Raw genomic sequence first — 19353 nt, 5'->3', positions numbered from 1 at the left:
CATAGACTCCTGGGCACTATCAGCAGGTAAATCAAACACAGCATCATTAGGAGTAGGCTTTTTAAATTTAGGAATATTGTTTGTATATTCGTCATAGATAGTTCTATGTATATCCTCTTTAACATTTTCAGGTAACTTATCTTCTGGAAGATAAAGATTTTGAGTAGTAGAAAATAAAACAGTTTTATTAGAAAAATCTACTAGCATTTTCTTTTTAAATTTATGTAAATTGTTTAAACTTAAAGTATTCATAGTATACTCTAAGCTTTTTCGATCGACCTCGAATAATCTAAATATCTCGATTTTATTATAATCCCAATTTATTTAATAGTGTTTAAACTAATCATGTCTAATATCAATATAAAACATATAACAGCCTATATAGTAGTTAGTAGCCTTATGTAGTTAAGTAGCATGACGAAACATCATGAAAAAGAAATACTATGCATAACTTATTATTAATAAGTTATCTACAAAAAAAAGTTAACAAAATAGATTGTGAAAAACTTCAGTAATATTGTCTAGAACTCCTCCGCCTAGTAATAATAAACCAAGTAATACATCAATTATTTTACTAGAACTTGTTGAAGATGATTCAGGACCAGGACCATTAGACTCAGGACCATTGCCTGAAGAATTTGGACCTGCACCACCTGGCCCTCTACCGTTGTTATCATTATTAGAATCTCATAGACGTTGACGTTTAGCCTCAGGTGAGTCAGAGTTTGAATCATTTTCTTCGCTATGTGCTCTTTTACCTAATACTTGTTCTGCTTGTCTAACCATTTCATCTAACTCCTGCGCTTCTTTTTCTTCTTCATCTTCAACTCTACCGTAATCATATTCTTCTTCTAAATAATTCTCTATTTGACGTAATGCTTCTTCATCTGTATTATTATCAAAAAAGGCAGAATACTCAGACTTAACCTTATCTAAAGAATCCTGATCACCATTTTTGGCTTTAACTACCTCATCTCAGCTATCCATGATATCTTCGGCACGATGGGGATTATCTCTTAGATAAACTTCTTTATCTTCAGGATCTTCATTGATAGGTTCCACTGGATCCTCTCGATTCTCATCCGACGGATAAGCAGAATCTTCGCTCTCAGAATGATTCGATCCGTTATCATCATCATGATCACCATCATCATCTTGTCCATTAATTAACAATAAAGATGGAAACAATAAATTACTATGCATTATATTACGAATAGCCATGAAAATTATATCTAAATAAATAGTTATAAACTGAGAAAAGGAATAACAACTACATAGGCTGCGAAATTTTCTTAAAAAAAGGACTAATAATTTGAATAAATTTCTATAGAAATTTCTAAGAACTGAGTAAAATATTCTTTTAATAGAATAAACACAAGATTTATTAGCTAATTGGTTTTTTTTATTAGCAATTAAATAACAAAGTAGTAATAGATAAGTGTATAACATAATATAATAATATTATGTTGCGATCGACCTCGAATAATCTAAAAATCTATGATTTTTTTATATAGTAATATTTATGACAAAGATATCAAATACATATAAAGTACAAGGTAACAATATAATTAAACCAAATAATAAAGGTAATAATACTGTTCAACAAAATGACATTAATTGGTCAAAACGTATTCTAGGGAATGAAGCTCTAACTCATATAAAAATGAAAACTAAAAGGGAACTTTTAGCACCTAAAATAAGACTAGAAAATAAACCACTTTCAGCAAAAGCACTTACCATAATTTTTAAGTTATTATATTCAGCAGATAGCACTCAATCTATATCGAATATATAAGCTCCTAAATTATTTATTCAATTAAATCAGTATAATAAATTAAATCCTAATAAGTAACCCCCTAAAAATAATATACTTGTTAATATACACATTAATAAAATACTTCCATATTCAGCTAAGAAGAAGAATACAAATACAACTGCAGCATGTTCTGTCATAAACCCACTAACTAATTCAGATTCCGCTTCAGCTAAATCAAATGGAGCTCTATTAGTTTCTGCTACAGAACCTATAAAGAATATTAAGAAAATAGGGAATATAGGTAATACAAGTCATACCGCTTTTTGAGCTTGTATGTTTATATTTAAATTAAGACTACTAGTAATCATGATAACTAAAAGTATAGCTGAACTTAAAACTAATTCATAGCTAATTAATTGAGCTGTACTTCTAAGAGATCCTAAAAAAGCATATTTACTATTAGCACTTCATCCCGCTAATAAAATACCATAAGTGGCTATAGATGAAACCGCTACCATATAGAATATACCTAATTCTAAATCATTTAAAGTTAAACCTGGTCCATATGGTATTACTCCATAACCTAATAGGGCAAAAGCTAAAGTAACTACAGGACCTAAAAAGAATAATATAGTATTAGCTTGTGTAGGTGCAACATATTCTTTTAAGATTAATTTTAAAGCATCAGCAAAAGCTTGTAATAAACCATAATATCCTACAGCATTTGGTCCTAATCTTCTTTGCATACTTGCCATAGTTTTTCTTTCGGCAACTGTCACATAAGCTACTGCTAATAAAGCAGGTAACATTAATAAAACTACCTCTAATATAGATAAAAGAGTTGAAGTATAATACATATTTATAAAAATAAAAGTTTTTGTGTTATAAATACTTAATAATAGAATTAAACAGCGATTCTATTAAAGTACCATAGAAATAAAAAACCAGCAAAAACAATGTCCCTACGACTAGGTGTAACAATGGCAATTACAAAATCTTGTAATTGCTATCTCATTTCAGATTCGAACTAAAATTAGAATATTAGAAGTATTCTGCTCTACCATTGAGCTAATGAGACTTTTCTTGTGCCAAGAAAGGAATAAAGATATTAAGAGCTTACGTCGGTTTCACCGTGAAGCATAAATCTGAAGCTTACACCTAAATTGTTTTACTTCTCTCTTTTTACTCCTTTACCTTTTTTATCTTGATTAGATTCCGATTCTGAATCGGATTCATTGATAATAGATTCACATTCTGCTATTTTTTCTAACAATTTAGCTTTTTGTTCTCTAGCAGCCGGAACATTTTGTCCTGAAGTTTCATATTCTTCATACATTTCCATATACTTACTAAGATTAGCTACTGCTGTCTCCTTATCCATTTTAATAACCGTATGGCTCGGAACTCATGGTTTTAGAGTTTTTTTTGGACGAGTGTCATCTTCATTATCCGAATCGAAAGTATAATCTTCAAAAGTAATACGACCTCTTTTCGTGGGGGCTCCCCCCGCAGCTGGAGCGTCTTTAGAAGAACCTTCTCCGTTGTCCCTAGGACTATCCTTAGAACTATCATCTCTACTTACATCTTTAGATGAACCTTCTCCATTATCTGAATTTTTTAATAAAGGTCTGTTAAAAGGATCCGAATGAAAAGAATCTTTTGTTAAGGATATTTTGGACTCACTCTCTAAATACTCGAATAGTGTAAACATCAATGCTCTTATAAAGAAGCCTAATACACTTCCAATAAGTAATATAGGAGTAGTAATGTCTTTAAACATTGAAAAGTAATAATCTTTAACTAAAAAAACCAATAGTAAACTAATAAATAGTTTCGTTAATGTTTTAAGATTTATATGTTTTTTTAATAAATTAGAGAAAACGAAAACAAAACCGACTTTGTAAAGGTAAACTTACAAAAGCATGAGGTTTAGGAGGGCTACTTAATGCTCATTCTAAGCTAGGATAACTTCTATTTAAAAGAGCTTGTAAAGTATCAGTGTAATATTGTACAGAAGATCATGGATTTCTGCTGGCAACTTTACCTTCAACTAATTGTTTGTATACTATGTATAAGAATAATCATGCAGCTACTACGCTTATAATAGATCCAAAACTACTAATTAAATTTCATCCTGCAAAAGCGTCAGGGTAATCGCTAATACGTCTAGGCATACCTTGTAATCCTAAGAAATGTTGTGGGAAGAATGTTAAATTAACCCCTATAAATAAAACTCAGAATTGTATTTTGGCTAATACGATATTATAGTTTAAACCTAATATTTTAGGTATTCAGTAATATCAACCACTAAACATGGCAAAAACTGCACCCATACTTAAAACATAGTGGAAATGAGCTACAACGTAGTAAGTATCGTGGAATGCAATATCAAGTGAAGCATTTGCTAAAACAACCCCACTTAATCCTCCTATTGTAAACATAAATACAAATCCTAATGCAAATAACATAGAAGGAGTTAATTTTATAGATCCTCCGTAGGATGTAGCTAATCATGAGAATATTTTAATTCCAGTAGGAACTGCAATAATTAATGTAGCAGCTGTAAAGTACGCTCTAGTATCAACGTCTAAACCTACTGTATACATATGATGAGATCAAACTATGAATCCTAATATACCAATAGACATCATAGCATAAACCATTCCTATATATCCAAAAATACTTTTATTAGAGCTAGCAGAAATAGTTGTACTTATTATACCAAAACCAGGTATAATTAATATATAAACCTCTGGGTGACCGAAGAATCAGAAAAGATGTTGATATAATATAGGATCACCTCCACCGGCTGTTTCAAAGAATGATGTATTAAAGTTTCTATCTGTTAATACCATTGTAATACCCCCAGCTAACACAGGTAAAGATAATAATAATAAGACTGCTGTTATAACAACAGCTCATCCGAATAAAGCTAATTTATGTAATTTTATACCTGGTGTTCTCATATTTACTACAGTAGTAATAAAATTAACGGCACCTAATAAACTACTTACCCCTGATAAATGTAAAGCAAATATAGCTAAATCTACACTAGGACCACTATGACTTTGTAATCCTGATAAAGGAGGATATAATGTTCACCCTGTTCCAACTCCACCTTCTATACATGCAGAGAATACTAATAGTATTAAACTAGGTGGTAATAGTCAAAAACTTATGTTATTTAATCTTGGAAAGGCCATATCCGGTCCACCTACCATTAAAGGCATTAAGAAGTTACCAAAACCTCCAATTAAGGCTGGCATAACCATAAAGAATATCATAAGAATAGCATGAGCTGTAATTATACTATTATATAATTGGTTATCTGAAATATATTGAACTCCTGGTCCACTTAACTCTAATCTTATTAATACAGAGAAAGCTGTACCTAATAATCCTGAAAATAAAGCAAAAATTAAATATAAAGTCCCAATATCTTTAGCGTTTGTAGATAAAAATCATCTTTCGGCATTCATAGATATTGAAGACGTTAATTTTTGTTTATCATTATCTTCAAACAAAATGTGTAACACTAATTGATTCGCTTCCTGCTACGCAGAGAATTACAATTAGTGCTGCGAATTACTTGAAGTTTATCCTTTAAAGATAAATCTTTAAATATAAAATAGTAATAAGTACTAAAAGATCGACATGTAGCGACTTATTTGTATTCAATACATATTTTATTATGCGATCTCTTGTCTTTTTATCTTTGCGAATGGTATAGTCTAATATTTGTAAATTCTTAAAATTCCACTCGTCAGAGTTTCACCGTAAGCTTAAAGATCTAACCTTAATCGCTTAATTAAACTGAGATTGCTCACTAGAATCTTTATATACTAACTACTATTACATTAGAATATATATTACTAAGATTAAAGAAATGCCTTCTCAAGTTAAAAAACAACTTTTTTATATTCCGATTAGTACTGATAAATTAGGTCCTAAACTTGAGAGTTCTATAGATAATAATGTTTTTATTACTATTAATGATAATATTATATGATCTTATGATAGAATTATTAAGCTTATTCATAAAAAAAATAGTATGATTTTTGACCCTAATACTGAATTTTATTTAAGAAATATTTCTAATCCTAATTATATTATGGCTGTTTTAAAGAAGAATAATGATATTATTAAGTGTTGTTTTGACTTATTAGGGAATTTGATTCAAGAAGTAATTGATACTAAAATGGAAGATGGTACTATTTACAGACATTCAAATAATGCTGTTATTAAATTAGATTCACAAGGTATGATGTACTTTTATCAAAAAAATATTGTAACTAAACCTATACAATATGTGGCTAAAAAAGAAAAATCTTTTTTAGAAGATCAAAATATAGGAGTTTTAGATTTAGAAGTTTATAACCATTCTGTTGATAACATATCTTATGTATATTCTGGTGGAATATATACTAATATTGATAAAAATCCTAAATTATTTTATTTAGACCCTATTACTAGAAATAGTGATGAATTAATATTATCTATTATTGATCATATGGGGAAAAAAAGATATCAAGGTTTTAAGTTTTATTGTCATAATTTAGGTAAATATGATATATACTTTATCTTAAAAGTACTTACTAACTTTAATAAAATTAATAAAGTTGTTCAGTATAAAATTGATACTGTTATGAGAGATAATGTTATTTTAAGCATTAAAATTAAAAAAGTTGTTAATGGTAAAACTGATTATATTGTAAATATATCAGATAGTTATCCTATTTTAACTAGATCTTTAGCTCAATTAGGTAAAGATTTTGAAGTTGACCAAGTAAAATCTTTTTTTCCTTATAATTTTGCTAATGAAAATACACTTTTTTATTGTGGTAATAAACCTGAAAAATCCTTTTATGAAAATTTATCTGATGAGGATTATAATAATATTAAAATTAATCCTTGGAACTTTAAAAAAGAATCTGAAAAGTATTTATCAATTGATTTAATTAGTTTATTACAAATTATTAAAAAAGCTAATCAAGAAGTTTTTCTTAATTTTGGTATAAATATTAGCGATGTTAATACAATATCTGGTTTAGCTAAGTTAATATTTATGAAAAACCATTATAAAAATAATATTCCTTTAATAAATGATAATAAAATTTATCAAGACATTAAAAAGAGTTATTATGGTGGAATTACAGAAGTCTATAAACCTACAGGTAATAATCTATATTATTACGATGTTAATAGTTTATATCCTTATGTAGCTCTGTTTGATATGCCTGGTACTAAATTAACATCTTATGTTAAGTATACTAAAGATGATGCTTATAATTTACACGATCTATTTGGTTTTTTTAAATGTGAAGTTTATAAAGATCCTAATAATGAATATATTGGTTTATTACCTTTTAGAACTAAAGATGGTACTTTAATACATCCTTTAGGAAATTGAACTGGATGATACTTTAGTGAAGAAATTAAATTTGCTGTAAAGAACGGATATAAAATTAGAATAATAGAAGGATATAATTTTTCTAGAGAGACTAATGTATTTAATACTTTTGTACAAGAAATATATAAAATAAAATCTACTACGTCAAACAAAGCGTTAAAAAGTATTAGTAAATTAATATTAAATAGTTTATTAGGTCGTTTTGGATTAAAATTAGATAAAACTATCACTGAATTTATAACTAATGATGAAAAATATCAAATATTATCAGCTACTAGAGCTATTGTTTCTGAAATAGAGGTAGACGATTCTCATAAATTTATTACTTATAAAAAAGGAATAGATTTTGATCTTATCGATTCTTTAAATATAGATGTTAATAAACTTAACATAAAATATAATGATTTAGAAAAAGATGACGCGAAAGAAGGTAACCCTAAAGACGTTTCAGTGGCAATTAGTTCAGCTATTACAGCATACGCTAGAATATACATTTCTAAAATTAAATTAGATATACTTAAAAAAGGTGGTAACCTATATTACTCTGATACGGATAGTATAATAACTGATATCCCTTTAGATAATTCTATTGTAGACAATAAAGAAATAGGTAAATTAAAGTTAGAATATAATAAAGTTAAAACAGGATATTTTATTTCTAATAAAACTTATTGTTTAGTTTTAGAAGATGGTAGTTTAATTAAGAGATCTAAAGGTTAAATTCTCAATCTTTAGTTCGTTTGGCGACAAAGTCGCCACAGCAAGCTCGCAAGCTCGCAAGCTCGCAAGCTCGCAAGCTCGCAAGCTCGCAAGCTCTGGATATTGTTTAAAATCAAATTATTATTGTAATATTATAGATAACTTGTATTATTATGATATGAACAGTCTATTAGAAACTATAAATTAAATTAGCAACAGAATAATGTAAGCTGTCTAATATTAAAGAAGGATATATTCCAAGTATAACAGTAAATAAAACTAGTATAAGCAATAATGTAAATTCTCTTTTTGTAGTATCAAATATATTTTCTTCAAAGAATTTAGTGAAAGAACCTCCAAATGTAATTCTATTAAACATATATATAGTATATGCAGCAGAAAATACTATAGATGTAGAAGCTAATACACCTAATAATGGTAATTTTTCAACTACTCCATAAAGAGACATAAATTCCCCTATAAAGTTTAATGTTAAAGGAGCTCCACAATTACCTAAAGATAATATAAAGAATAGTATAGAAAATAAAGGCATAAGTTGAGCTATACCTCTATATAAATATATCATTCTAGTACCTGATCTGTCATATAATATACCTCCAGCACATATAAATAGACCACTAGATACAAATCCGTGAGCTAATCCTAAAGCAATACTTCCTTCTATACCTTGAATTGTATTACTAAATGCACCTATTAAATATACAGCGGCGTGAGATACAGAGCTATAAGCAATTAATTCTTTAACATCTACTGTTCTTAATGTACTAAAACTTGCATATATTATAGTAATAACACCTATAGTATATACTATAAAAGTTAGATCTAATGTAGCTTTAGGTAATACAGGTAAAATTAATCTAAATATACCATATAGACTTAATTTTAAAACAATACCAGCTAGTATGATACTTCCTCCTAAAGGTGATTCAACGTGAGCTTTTAATAATCAATTATTTAAAAATATTACAGGTGTTTTTACAGCAAATGCTAAAAATATAGCACCAAATAATATAATTTGAGTAGTATAATCAAAATTTGTTTTAAATAATGCATCAAAATCTGTTGTACCCATTATAGAATACATAGCTAAAATAGCTAATAATAAGAATAAAGATCCTCATACTGTATATAAGAAAAAGTAATAACTTGCTCTTACTTTATTACTAGATCCAAATAAACCTATTAATAAAAATAAAGGAGGTAAAATACTTTCGAAAAATATATAGAATAATAATATATCTGCAACTAAGAAACATCCTAATAATAATGTTTCTAATAATAATATAGTATTTAAATAAAATTTGACATTTTCTTTTATAGAGTTTCAATTCGATAATAAAGCAATAGGCATTATTATAGTTGTTAATAATACAAAATAGATAGAAATACCATCTACTCCTAAATAAATATCAAATAATTGTACATTATAGTGTTCTTGTACAAATTGGAATTGATTTGTACTTGAATTGAAAAATATATAAATTATAAAGGAAAAAATCATATTTATACTAGAAGTTACTAAGGCTATTTGTTTGTAAAGTGTTACATTTTCTACATTAGAGCTTGTAGCTTGCGAAGCCCCGCCTTCATATGAAGTAAAACTCGAGATAATAAATATACCTATAAGAGGTATAATAAGTAAAAGTGCTAATAACATTTTTTTTTTGAATCAAATTTAACAAAGTCTTACTTGGTAGCATAATAAGAAATTATGGCATATGTGCTCATAACCTATGCATTGTACTAAAAAATGTAGAATATCTTATACTCGCTAAACTGTATCTATAGGCTATATTTTATTAATAGTTCTATTAAGTTACTTTCTTAATAAAAAGTTATATTAGAAAAAGTTCTATCATACTATTTAATTAAGGCTACCAAGATTAAACTAAGTAAACTTACTCTAGTATACATGATAATCGAACTCATCTATTTTTCGTAGCCGGAGGCTCGCGCTACGAAAGCTCCTCCTACCTGCAGACGAAGTCGCCAGTACGGGTGGAGTTTACTTTTAAAGTTCAATAAAGTAGCAAACTCTATAATAAGTCAAAACCATCAAATATAGAAGGCATTTCTAATAATTCCTCTTGTTCTAACTCTATAATATAATCAATTGGAGATAAAAAATTTTCACCGCCACCCCCAGGATATTTTCCATATAAGAAATTAGCAAGAAAATCATTTGAAATAATTTTATTTAAAGTTCCACTACTTGAATCCCCTTCACCACTCGAACCATCTCCTGAAGGACCACTAGGTCCAGTACTACCTGGGCCTTTTCTATTATTATTATCATCATCATCATCATCATTAAGATTATTATTATTATTAATATTAGGACGTTTATTAGACTCAATTTCATAATCCGAGTGGCTTCTTTTATGCGAAGAATTTCTTGGATCTTCAGTAGAATTATTTGACTCCGTAAGATCATTACTTTGTTCAAGGTTAGAAGATGGTTGAGGTGAAGCACCATATATATCTTCTTCAGGCGAAGCTGGCAAAGCTGGTGAAGCACCATATATATCTTCTTCAGACGAAGTAGGCGAAGCTGGCGCAGCGGGTGAACTAGGCAAAGCTGAATTAGAGTTAGAAGAAGAATTTGCTTCAGACGAACCAGAGAAACCTGAATCAGAATTAGAATCATCTTGAGCTGAATCGGACGTCGCTTCATCCGAATTAGTTGGACTATCATTAAAACTAGCTAAAGCTATAGCTTTAGCTTTTTCACTATCCATACTCATTTCAGATGAATTAGGACTATTTCTAGCTGAATCTTGGTTATCTGATCCTTCATTCGCATAAGCCCCACCAACATCCTCTATGCTTTTTTCATAACTCTCCTCTTGATTTCTCATAACTGTAGCACCACCAAGATATTCACCAGTAGCTGTAAATAATTGATCCATATTTTTTTGAACTCTAGCCTCAATAGTAGCGGGATCTACGTCAGCAGGTAATTCTGATTGAGCTAATTCAGTAACTTTCTTAGTACAATCTTCCTTTATAATAACTGCTCTTCTCCTTCCTTCATCGTCTTGAGCTTTAATTATATTACCATAGGAAATCTCAGCTAAGTTAGAACTAGATGGTCTACTAGCAGGTACAACTGGTTCAGGAAAGGACGGAGAATTATTATAAACTTCTTCTGAGATTTCATCAATCATGTCTTTTTCTTCCTCAGTTAAGGTTTTTCGAGCATTTAAAAAAGATGTTGTAGAGAATTCAGAACAAGAAGTAAAAACTGATTTGTTTTTTTTTTCAAAGGTGCATAAATAACATATTTTTTGGTTAAATCCAATTTAACAAAGTCTTACTTGGTAGCATAATAGGAAATTATGGCGTACGTGCTCATACTCTATGGTAAAAGAGGTTATTATGATATTTTTACTATTAACATTGGAGATCTACTAATTAACTAAATTTAAGTCTTCCTAGTTATATAATAAATATAGTTAATCACTACTTCCATACGGTTGAGTGAGGGAACGGGACTTTAACTATAAAACAAGAAATGGCTTGGTGTAGCTCGACACTGCTTACTACACCATAAAACAACCAACAGTTTGGTAGATCGATCCTACGAGTACTATTTATACCCTAAAAACATACCGATGCATATCGATAACATCATTAATTATTCCGCACAGGAATATTTGGTAACTACCGTTGTAGTCCCAGAGTCTAAACTCGAAATAACACCGAAAGAATCAAGCCTTACTATACTAGTTTGATAAATCTTAAGATATATAACCTTATATATCTGAGTGATGGATGCTTCGCCTGAATTTATTCTACATTACAGCGAAATAGCTTTTATTTTTTATATTCTAATTTTATAGTCTTTGTCGATGGCTTTATTTCATTTAGATGACCTATGCCATCTAGGGTCTTCAGGCGAAGCATATCCAACTATTTATCTATATTACTTTTTCAAATACCTGCACAAGCTCTAAATATTTCTAATCGAACTTGGCCGGCTACTTCGTAGCAGGCAGCGGCGGCTAGTTCGTGACTTCGTGGCGGCAGCACACCTGTCATAAAAATAATTATTTATACGAGTAAAAGCAATGAATAGTAATATAGATAAAGATCATGGAGGAATCGAACCTCGTACTTAAGATTTGCAGTCAAAGTGTAGACCATCTACTTCACAATCTTTGATTTTTAATAAAACTTTATTCTTATAATATTCATTTAGTCTCTTTCTTGAAATATTCAATTACCATCAGACATATAATCTTCAGGCGTATTTCGGTTAACTGCCACCTGTGTAAAAATTTTTAAACTACGATAATATTCAATTCGGTCTAGCAGATAGTTATTGGAAAGATTGTACTGCCGATTGCTAGTCAACCATTGATGGAATTCATGATGTTGACTACATGTTATATTATTATTAACTAAATCTCGGTGTAATGTTATATGATTTTCTATAATCGAATTTAAATAATTATATAGACCACGATTTACATACCTAGTACCTTGATTATTACCAGTAAAATCGCTCATTTCTACAGGTATTAAATCTGCAGAACTATTTTGATAAATCAAATTGGTTAACTCAACTCAATATTCATATGGCCTAAGCTCAAACATTCATGGAAACATCATTGAAAAATTAAACATACCCAAATTTAAATAATCATTATAATTAACTGTTATATTATATCTCGCTAGCCTAAACATCTGTATTCTTTGCATTATACCTTGCGGTGATACATCAACCGGAGGATTAAAATAAGTTGAAAGAATTTGGTCAGTCAAAACTGAAGGACGAATAGAATTCATTGCTCAATCGCTAATATGTTCGGCATATTTTAAGCTTAGAAAGTCTATCTCATTTAGTCCCTCCCCATTTCAGCAATAAATAGTCCAATAATCCCAGTGAGCCCAAGGTAAATATTGCATTCAAATATAAATAAGGGTGTAAGAAATAATATCTATATAATACAAAAGGTCAAAATTCTTAAATGCAAAAATAAAAATTGTAATTAAAGATAAATAAGATAACAATATAATCATTAAAGCTAAAATGAAGAAAAAATAAGATAACCATCTACTGATTAAAAAGGGCGGTGTCATTTTTGTTTTAACGAAACCGGCAAGTACTTACATATTTAGCAGTATTTTCTATTAAACTTACAGAAGGTACTATAACTAAGAAGTAAGCAAAGTATAAAATAGTAGAGATTTGCCCTAATTCTATAAATGGAGATTCAACATGTTTAGCCCCTAATTGCATTAATATTAAGAAATTTGCAACAAATACATAGAAGAATGCTTTACTTAAAGGTCTAAATTGGTAACCTTTGGTTTCCCCTAAGTCTGTATAAGGTAATGTTAATATAATTAATATAGCACTAAACATAGCAAGAACTCCTAATAATTTATTAGGAATAGATCTTAATATAGCATAGAAAGGTAATAAATATCATTCTGGAACTATAGCAGCTGGAGTTTGCATAGGATTAGCCATTATATAATTATCACTGTCTCCTAAAACATTAGGCATGAAGAATACAAATAAGCTTAATCCAAATACAAAGATAAATATAGTTATTAAATCTTTAAATAGATAATAAGGAGCAAAAGGTATTCTATCGTAATTACCTGAAACACCTAAAGGGTTACTTGACCCTACTGTATCATGTAAAGCGATTAAATGCATTAAAACTAATGCAGCTAATACAAATGGTAATACAAAGTGTAAAGCAAAGAATCTGTTTAAAGTAGCGTTATTAACGCTAAAACCTCCTCAAACGAACTCAACGATATCTTGTCCAATTCATGGAATAGCACTTATAAGGTTAGTGATAACTGTAGCACCTCATAATGACATTTGTCCATAAGGTAAAACATAACCCAAGAAACCTATTCCCATCATAGCTACAAGTATTATAGTACCTATAACTCAAACTAATGTTCTGGGAGCTCTGTATGAACCGTAGTACATACCTCTTCCTACATGTAGGTAAACCAAGAAGAAGAAAGCAGAAGCTGTATTACTATGTAAATAACGTATTAATCATCCATTATTTACATCACGCATTATATGTTCTACTGAGTTAAATGCTTCAGCAATACTAGGGTTATAGTGCATAGCTAAAGTTACACCTGTTACTATTTGTATACCTAAACAAACTGCAAGTAAAGAACCGAAATTTCAAAGATAGCTAATATTAGTAGGTTGTGATGTATCAATAAGATACGAATTAGCTAATTTTAATAAAGGATGACTTTTTAAAATTCTCATGTTATATTGATAAAAATTTGGATATTTATTTATTTCTATGAGGGCGTAAGCTCTAATAATTAATACAGTATGAAAATACATTTCTTAGCCCCGACTTCGTAGGGGACTCGTGTGATATTAATTGTACTCTGTGTATTAAGTGTACGGATACACCGAAAAATAGAAATAAATATTTAAAATTTAAATAGAAATTACTAAATAATAGGATGAATTAAATTTTTTTAGGCGAAGCGGCGAAGCGGCGAAGCGGCGAAGCGGCGAAGCACAAATCGCGTTTATTAACCTATATATTTATTAAATATATCTAGAATGTAGTGTATACAATTAAATTCAAATTACAGCTATATATTAAAATAGAATTATTTCTACATAGCTTTATTATTTAAATGAAATAAATTTAAAAACTAGCTCATACTCGATAAAGTATCTAACAAGTTTCTATTCATTCCATACTAATTAAATTATTAATAAATAAGATATATTATATCTAGTATATGATACTATTTAATTAAGGCTACTAGCAAATAATTGATATAAACACTATTATTAATAATTACGACGTTCATTAAGATATCTACCCAATAATTGACTATTAATGTTATTAGGGTCATATTTCAGATGGTAAATTTTCTCGTTATTCTTAGATATTTCAGATTTAATTCTAGCTACTTCTACCAAATTTTCTTCTGAAGGCATTACAAGTAATTTATTTAGATCAGATTTATATCTATAATTTTCATACTCCAAAACAGCCATATTTTCCATTAAACCTCTGATATTAGCCCTTTCGTTAAAATGATATCTTTCAGCTAATCATTCTTCATAAACGGTAATCTCCCTCATACTGTAAACTCTACTACGTCATAATCATTGCACAATCGGATTGCCGTAATTACTAGGTAAATTACCAGAATCCATACCTACAATTTCTTCTTCTATGTAAGTAGTCATGTTGCTATTTCTAATTGGTCTTATCGTAGACAATATTCTGCCATGGCGAGTACGACTAATCGTTATATCTGTTGTATTGTTAGTACCTGAAGTACCACTATTACTTGTAGGATTAGAAAGAGTATTACCAGGTTCATTTGGACCCATAGTCATAAAAATAGTAAAAGAACCTTCCTCAATTATACCTTTAAGTCCTAATCTTGCTGTTAATCCAAAAAACCCTGCTATAATATTCTCCTTAAAAGGAGTATCCGCTAAATTAAAGAAATCTAATAAATAATAAGGAATATTAAAATATTTAATTAATGTTACTACCATTAAACTAAGTAAACCTATTGTAATATTTACAGCTGTAAAATTTTTACAAAATTTGTTAAATAATATTCTCATGGTTTTTTATTTTTTTTTTCAAACTATTCGGGTACAATATATTTCTATATTGTTAATACTATCAATTTTAATCCTATCTTCAGGTTAAACCCTACAGGATAAAAATAAATGTATACTTAAAATACATGAGATTCGAACTCATTGTATTCTGCTTTGTGCCTTGTTAATTAAAAATTAACTATTCTTTTTTGGGATGTATGCCAATTACATCACTACTACTTCTTCATAATTATATTATTAATTTCATGATAATTCACCAGAGCTGAGCTATCCATTATTAATTAATATTGTTTTCCGCCATAAAGTGTTAAAATACTAACTGAAAATAGTAAAACTAAAGAAGATAAATCTAAGTTTCCGGGATGGAAAGAGTAGTATATAGATATATATGCAATGAATCCTATTAATATGAATAAGGCATAATTTGTAACAACACCTGTATTCAGACTAGAAATAATTTTACTAATTTTAATTAATAATTTTTCTAAACCAAAAGGACCTAAAAGTTCTATACTACCTTTATCTAAAATTTTGGTTGTTTGACCACCCATATTTAAAACTAAGTTTACAATATATTTATTATAGAAATATTCAACTAAGAAACGTTGGTTAAAGAATCCATAAATGGTATGACCTAAATTAGATAATTTAAAGCTGTTTATTAAATTAGGGAAAAATTCGGAATAAATTATAGCTATAGTTGTAAATGATACTGTAAAGAATAAAGGTAATAATTTAAATGTAGTAGGTACAGCAAATTCTGTATCTATTAATATTTCATGTATAGGGTGAATAAATATACTGTTATCTGTAAAGAATCCTGAACCTAAACCTATAAAAATATCTTTAGTTATATATCCAAAATATATAGAGAAAATAGCTAATACTACTAAAGGTAAACTTAAGAATATATCACCTTCATGTGCATGTTTGTAGGAAACTATATTACCGTTAGGATTTGCTAAGAAAGTTAGATATAAAACTTTCACAGAATATAAAGTAGTAAATATTGCACCTATAACTGCAATAACATAAACAGCAATACTACTAAAGTAATATTGTCCATAAGCAGATTCTAATATGAAATCTTTACTATAAAATCCTGTCATAAAAGGGAAAGCTACTAAACTAAGACTTGCTATTAATATAACAGAATAAGTTAATGGTAAGAATGCTCCTAATCCACCATATTTTCTTAAATCTTGGTTATCAGCTACTGCATGAATAACTGCACCTGCACCTAAGAATAATAATCCTTTATAAAAAGCATGATTAACTAAATGGAATAAAGCTATATTATATGAAGATAAACCAATAGCAATAACCATCATACCTAATTGACTCATAGTAGAGTAAGCAATTATTTTTTTAATATCTTGTTGGAATAAACCTACAAGAGAACTAAATACTGTTGTTATTGCACCTAATCATAGACATATTAATAATACAGTAGAACTATATTCAATTAAAGGAGATGAACGTATTAATAAATATACTCCAGCTGTAACCATAGTAGCTGCGTGAATTAAGGCAGAAACAGGTGTAGGCAATTATGTTGATTTTCATTATGTACTTTTATTGTACGTATACGATGAAAATACTCAATAACTTACGTTATTGTTCGGACTATATCTTCAATTAATTGATAAGTTTAGATAAAAATTTGATAATAATTTTTCCTTGAGATGTTTGATGTTTTTTATTTTTAACCAATCCATAAATTTTTAATCATCTTTTATATGATATGAATTTTTTAGTTTGTAATGGATAATTTTTTAAATATAGTAAAATTTTATTTAATTTACCAAAATTTACTACTGTATTATATCCATTATAACTTTTAACATGAGTAACATAACCATTGATTTTGTCGGCTAAGTCTTTACTAAATCCTATATCATCTTTCTGAGATATAACATATCTTACAGTTGTTATAGTTTGACCAGTTGACTTCGATACTGAAGTAGAAGAAGTAAAACAACCTTCAGCGTCAGTAAATCCTGATAGTCATGCATTATTTAAAGTTAACTCATGTTTATTTTCTATACAATCTATATTTGTTTTATATATTTTGTTAAAAGCATCAACTCATACTTTAAATTGATTTAATTTATAATTAGTTACAATATTACCATTAAATATTTGAATTAATTTATGTATATTTTTTTTATCTCTAACTCTATAATGATGAGTTTTATTTATTTTATCTTGTACAGATACGGATCCGAATCCTAATTCTTTCTTTATATAAAACAGTATTTGAGCATCCACACTAGATTGTGTGATTTTAAACTCTAAATACTGATCTTTATTTACAATAAAGGATCCGTCTCCTTCGCTAAAACCTATAAATCATCATTTAAACTTATCATTTTTATTAATTGCTTCACATGTAGTCTCTGAGGAGCCTTCATTTTTTATGAAGTTTCCTGCGGATTGTCCCTCTTCTTGGATTTTGCCGAAGTCTATTCAATAGACAGAGGACCAAGAATTTAAAACGGGATGTTCCCGCATATAGTGAAGTTTAAGGAGAGCCCTGTTTAACAAACCCTCCATAGCCATAGGTAATCAAATATGAAGACCTACTTGAGAACTTTTTGCCATAGCACCTATTAATAAGCATATACCTATTATAGTAATAATGTTTTCATTAATATAAGGACTTAATGAAAATACTGTAGTATAGTCTAGATTACCTAAAGATCATAATATTGCAAACATACCTATAGTTAAAAGACAATCCCCTACTCTATTAGTTAAGAAAGCAGACATGGAACTTTGATTAGCTGCTATTCTAGTAAATCAAAAACTAACTAAAAGGTATGAACAAACTCCAACACCTTCTCATCCAACAAACATTAATAAATAATTATTAGCAGTTACAAGTATGATCATCATAAAAGTAAATAAGCTTAAATAACTAAAAAATCTTTGATTGTGAGGATCTGCACTCATATAACTTATAGAGTATATATGAACCAGAGAACTAATTATTAATACAGGAATTAACATTGAAACTGTTAAACTATCAAATTGAAAGCTTCAAACAATGTTAAATGATTCACTGTTAATTCAAGGAAATAGATGTAAGTAAACAGGACTATTATTAAATCCTACCTCAAAAAACGCCACGATAGCTAAAGTTGTTGTAATTATTATACTTGAACAACCTAAAAAACGTGCTCCACTAACTCCGACTTTTCTTCCAAAAAATCCGGAAACTATTGACCCTAATAGGGGTAAAAATATTATACTTAAATACATTATTTATATTCTATTGCTATACTTCCTCTTAATCTATAAAAAGCCACTAAAATACCTAAACCTATTGCGGATTCAGCTCCCGCAATAACTATAATATATATAGCATAAGTTTGTCCTATTATATCATCCATATTTACAGAGCTTATTAATATTAAAAATGTTATAGATAATAACATTATTTCAATGGAAATAAGCATTAATATGATATTTTTTCTATTAAATACGAACCCTAAGATTCCTATTAAAAAAAGTATTAAAGTTAAACTCATATATTTTTTTTATTATATTTCAAACTATTCGGGTACAATTATATTTCTATATTGTTAATACTAATAATTTTAATCCTATCTTTAGGTTAAACCCTACAGGATAAAAATAAATGTATACTTAAGGTACATGAGAATCGAACTCATTTATTTTAACCAATTTACGTTAAAGTAATACCTTATATCATCTAATTAAACTAGACAATTTTTTGGAATATTCTATATAAAATGGTGCTTCGCCTGAAAAAACATTCAATGTGAGCGCTTGCTTGCTTGCTAGGAAGTATCCGACTTCACTACGTAGTCGCTACGAAGTCCTACGTCGAGCCTACAATAATTA

At 28.6% G+C, this 19353-nt stretch overlaps 7 protein-coding genes and 2 non-coding genes across 9 annotated transcripts; 1 reads left to right on the top strand and 8 right to left on the bottom strand. All coding sequences in view use genetic code 4, as the record gives it.

The window, feature by feature from the left end:
* Positions 1-1506: 1506 nt before the first annotated feature.
* Positions 1507-2613, bottom strand: GLRG_18006 (NADH dehydrogenase subunit 1). The gene has a single exon. It carries the CDS (start codon positions 2611-2613, stop codon positions 1507-1509), a length of 1107 nt encoding a protein of 368 aa, XP_008100887.1.
* Positions 2614-2763: 150 nt separating this feature from the next.
* GLRG_18101 lies at positions 2764-2834 on the bottom strand. Its single transcript has one exon. It is a non-coding gene; the product is annotated as a tRNA-Arg (tRNA).
* Positions 2835-3627: 793 nt separating this feature from the next.
* GLRG_18005 (cytochrome c oxidase subunit I COX1) lies at positions 3628-5235 on the bottom strand. The gene has a single exon. The coding sequence runs from the start codon at positions 5233-5235 to the stop codon at positions 3628-3630; it is 1608 nt and encodes a 535-aa protein (XP_008100886.1).
* Positions 5236-5807: 572 nt separating this feature from the next.
* GLRG_18004 (DNA polymerase) lies at positions 5808-7886 on the top strand. The gene has a single exon. It carries the CDS (start codon positions 5808-5810, stop codon positions 7884-7886), a length of 2079 nt encoding a protein of 692 aa, XP_008100885.1.
* Positions 7887-8055: 169 nt separating this feature from the next.
* GLRG_18003 (NADH-quinone oxidoreductase, chain M) lies at positions 8056-9387 on the bottom strand. Its single transcript has one exon. It carries the CDS (start codon positions 9385-9387, stop codon positions 8056-8058), a length of 1332 nt encoding a protein of 443 aa, XP_008100884.1.
* Positions 9388-11976: 2589 nt separating this feature from the next.
* Positions 11977-12045, bottom strand: GLRG_18100. Its single transcript has one exon. It is a non-coding gene; the product is annotated as a tRNA-Cys (tRNA).
* A 933-nt stretch (positions 12046-12978) lies between these two features.
* Positions 12979-14142, bottom strand: GLRG_18002 (cytochrome b). The gene has a single exon. The coding sequence runs from the start codon at positions 14140-14142 to the stop codon at positions 12979-12981; it is 1164 nt and encodes a 387-aa protein (XP_008100883.1).
* A 1622-nt stretch (positions 14143-15764) lies between these two features.
* GLRG_18001 (NADH dehydrogenase subunit 5) lies at positions 15765-18747 on the bottom strand. Its single transcript has 2 exons — positions 18033-18747; positions 15765-17032 (listed from the first exon to the last, which is right to left on the bottom strand). The coding sequence occupies exons 1-2, from the start codon at positions 18745-18747 to the stop codon at positions 15765-15767; spliced, it is 1983 nt and encodes a 660-aa protein (XP_008100882.1).
* GLRG_18000 (NADH-ubiquinone oxidoreductase chain 4L) lies at positions 18747-19016 on the bottom strand. Its single transcript has one exon. The coding sequence runs from the start codon at positions 19014-19016 to the stop codon at positions 18747-18749; it is 270 nt and encodes an 89-aa protein (XP_008100881.1).
* Positions 19017-19353: the final 337 nt, after the last annotated feature.

Source organism: Colletotrichum graminicola, mitochondrion (assembly GCF_000149035.1).
Source record: "Colletotrichum graminicola M1.001 mitochondrion, whole genome shotgun sequence".
Classification (NCBI taxonomy): domain Eukaryota; kingdom Fungi; phylum Ascomycota; class Sordariomycetes; order Glomerellales; family Glomerellaceae; genus Colletotrichum; species Colletotrichum graminicola.
The sequence above is the reverse complement of the archived record's forward strand: the minus strand, read 5'-3'. Positions and strand labels throughout refer to the sequence as shown.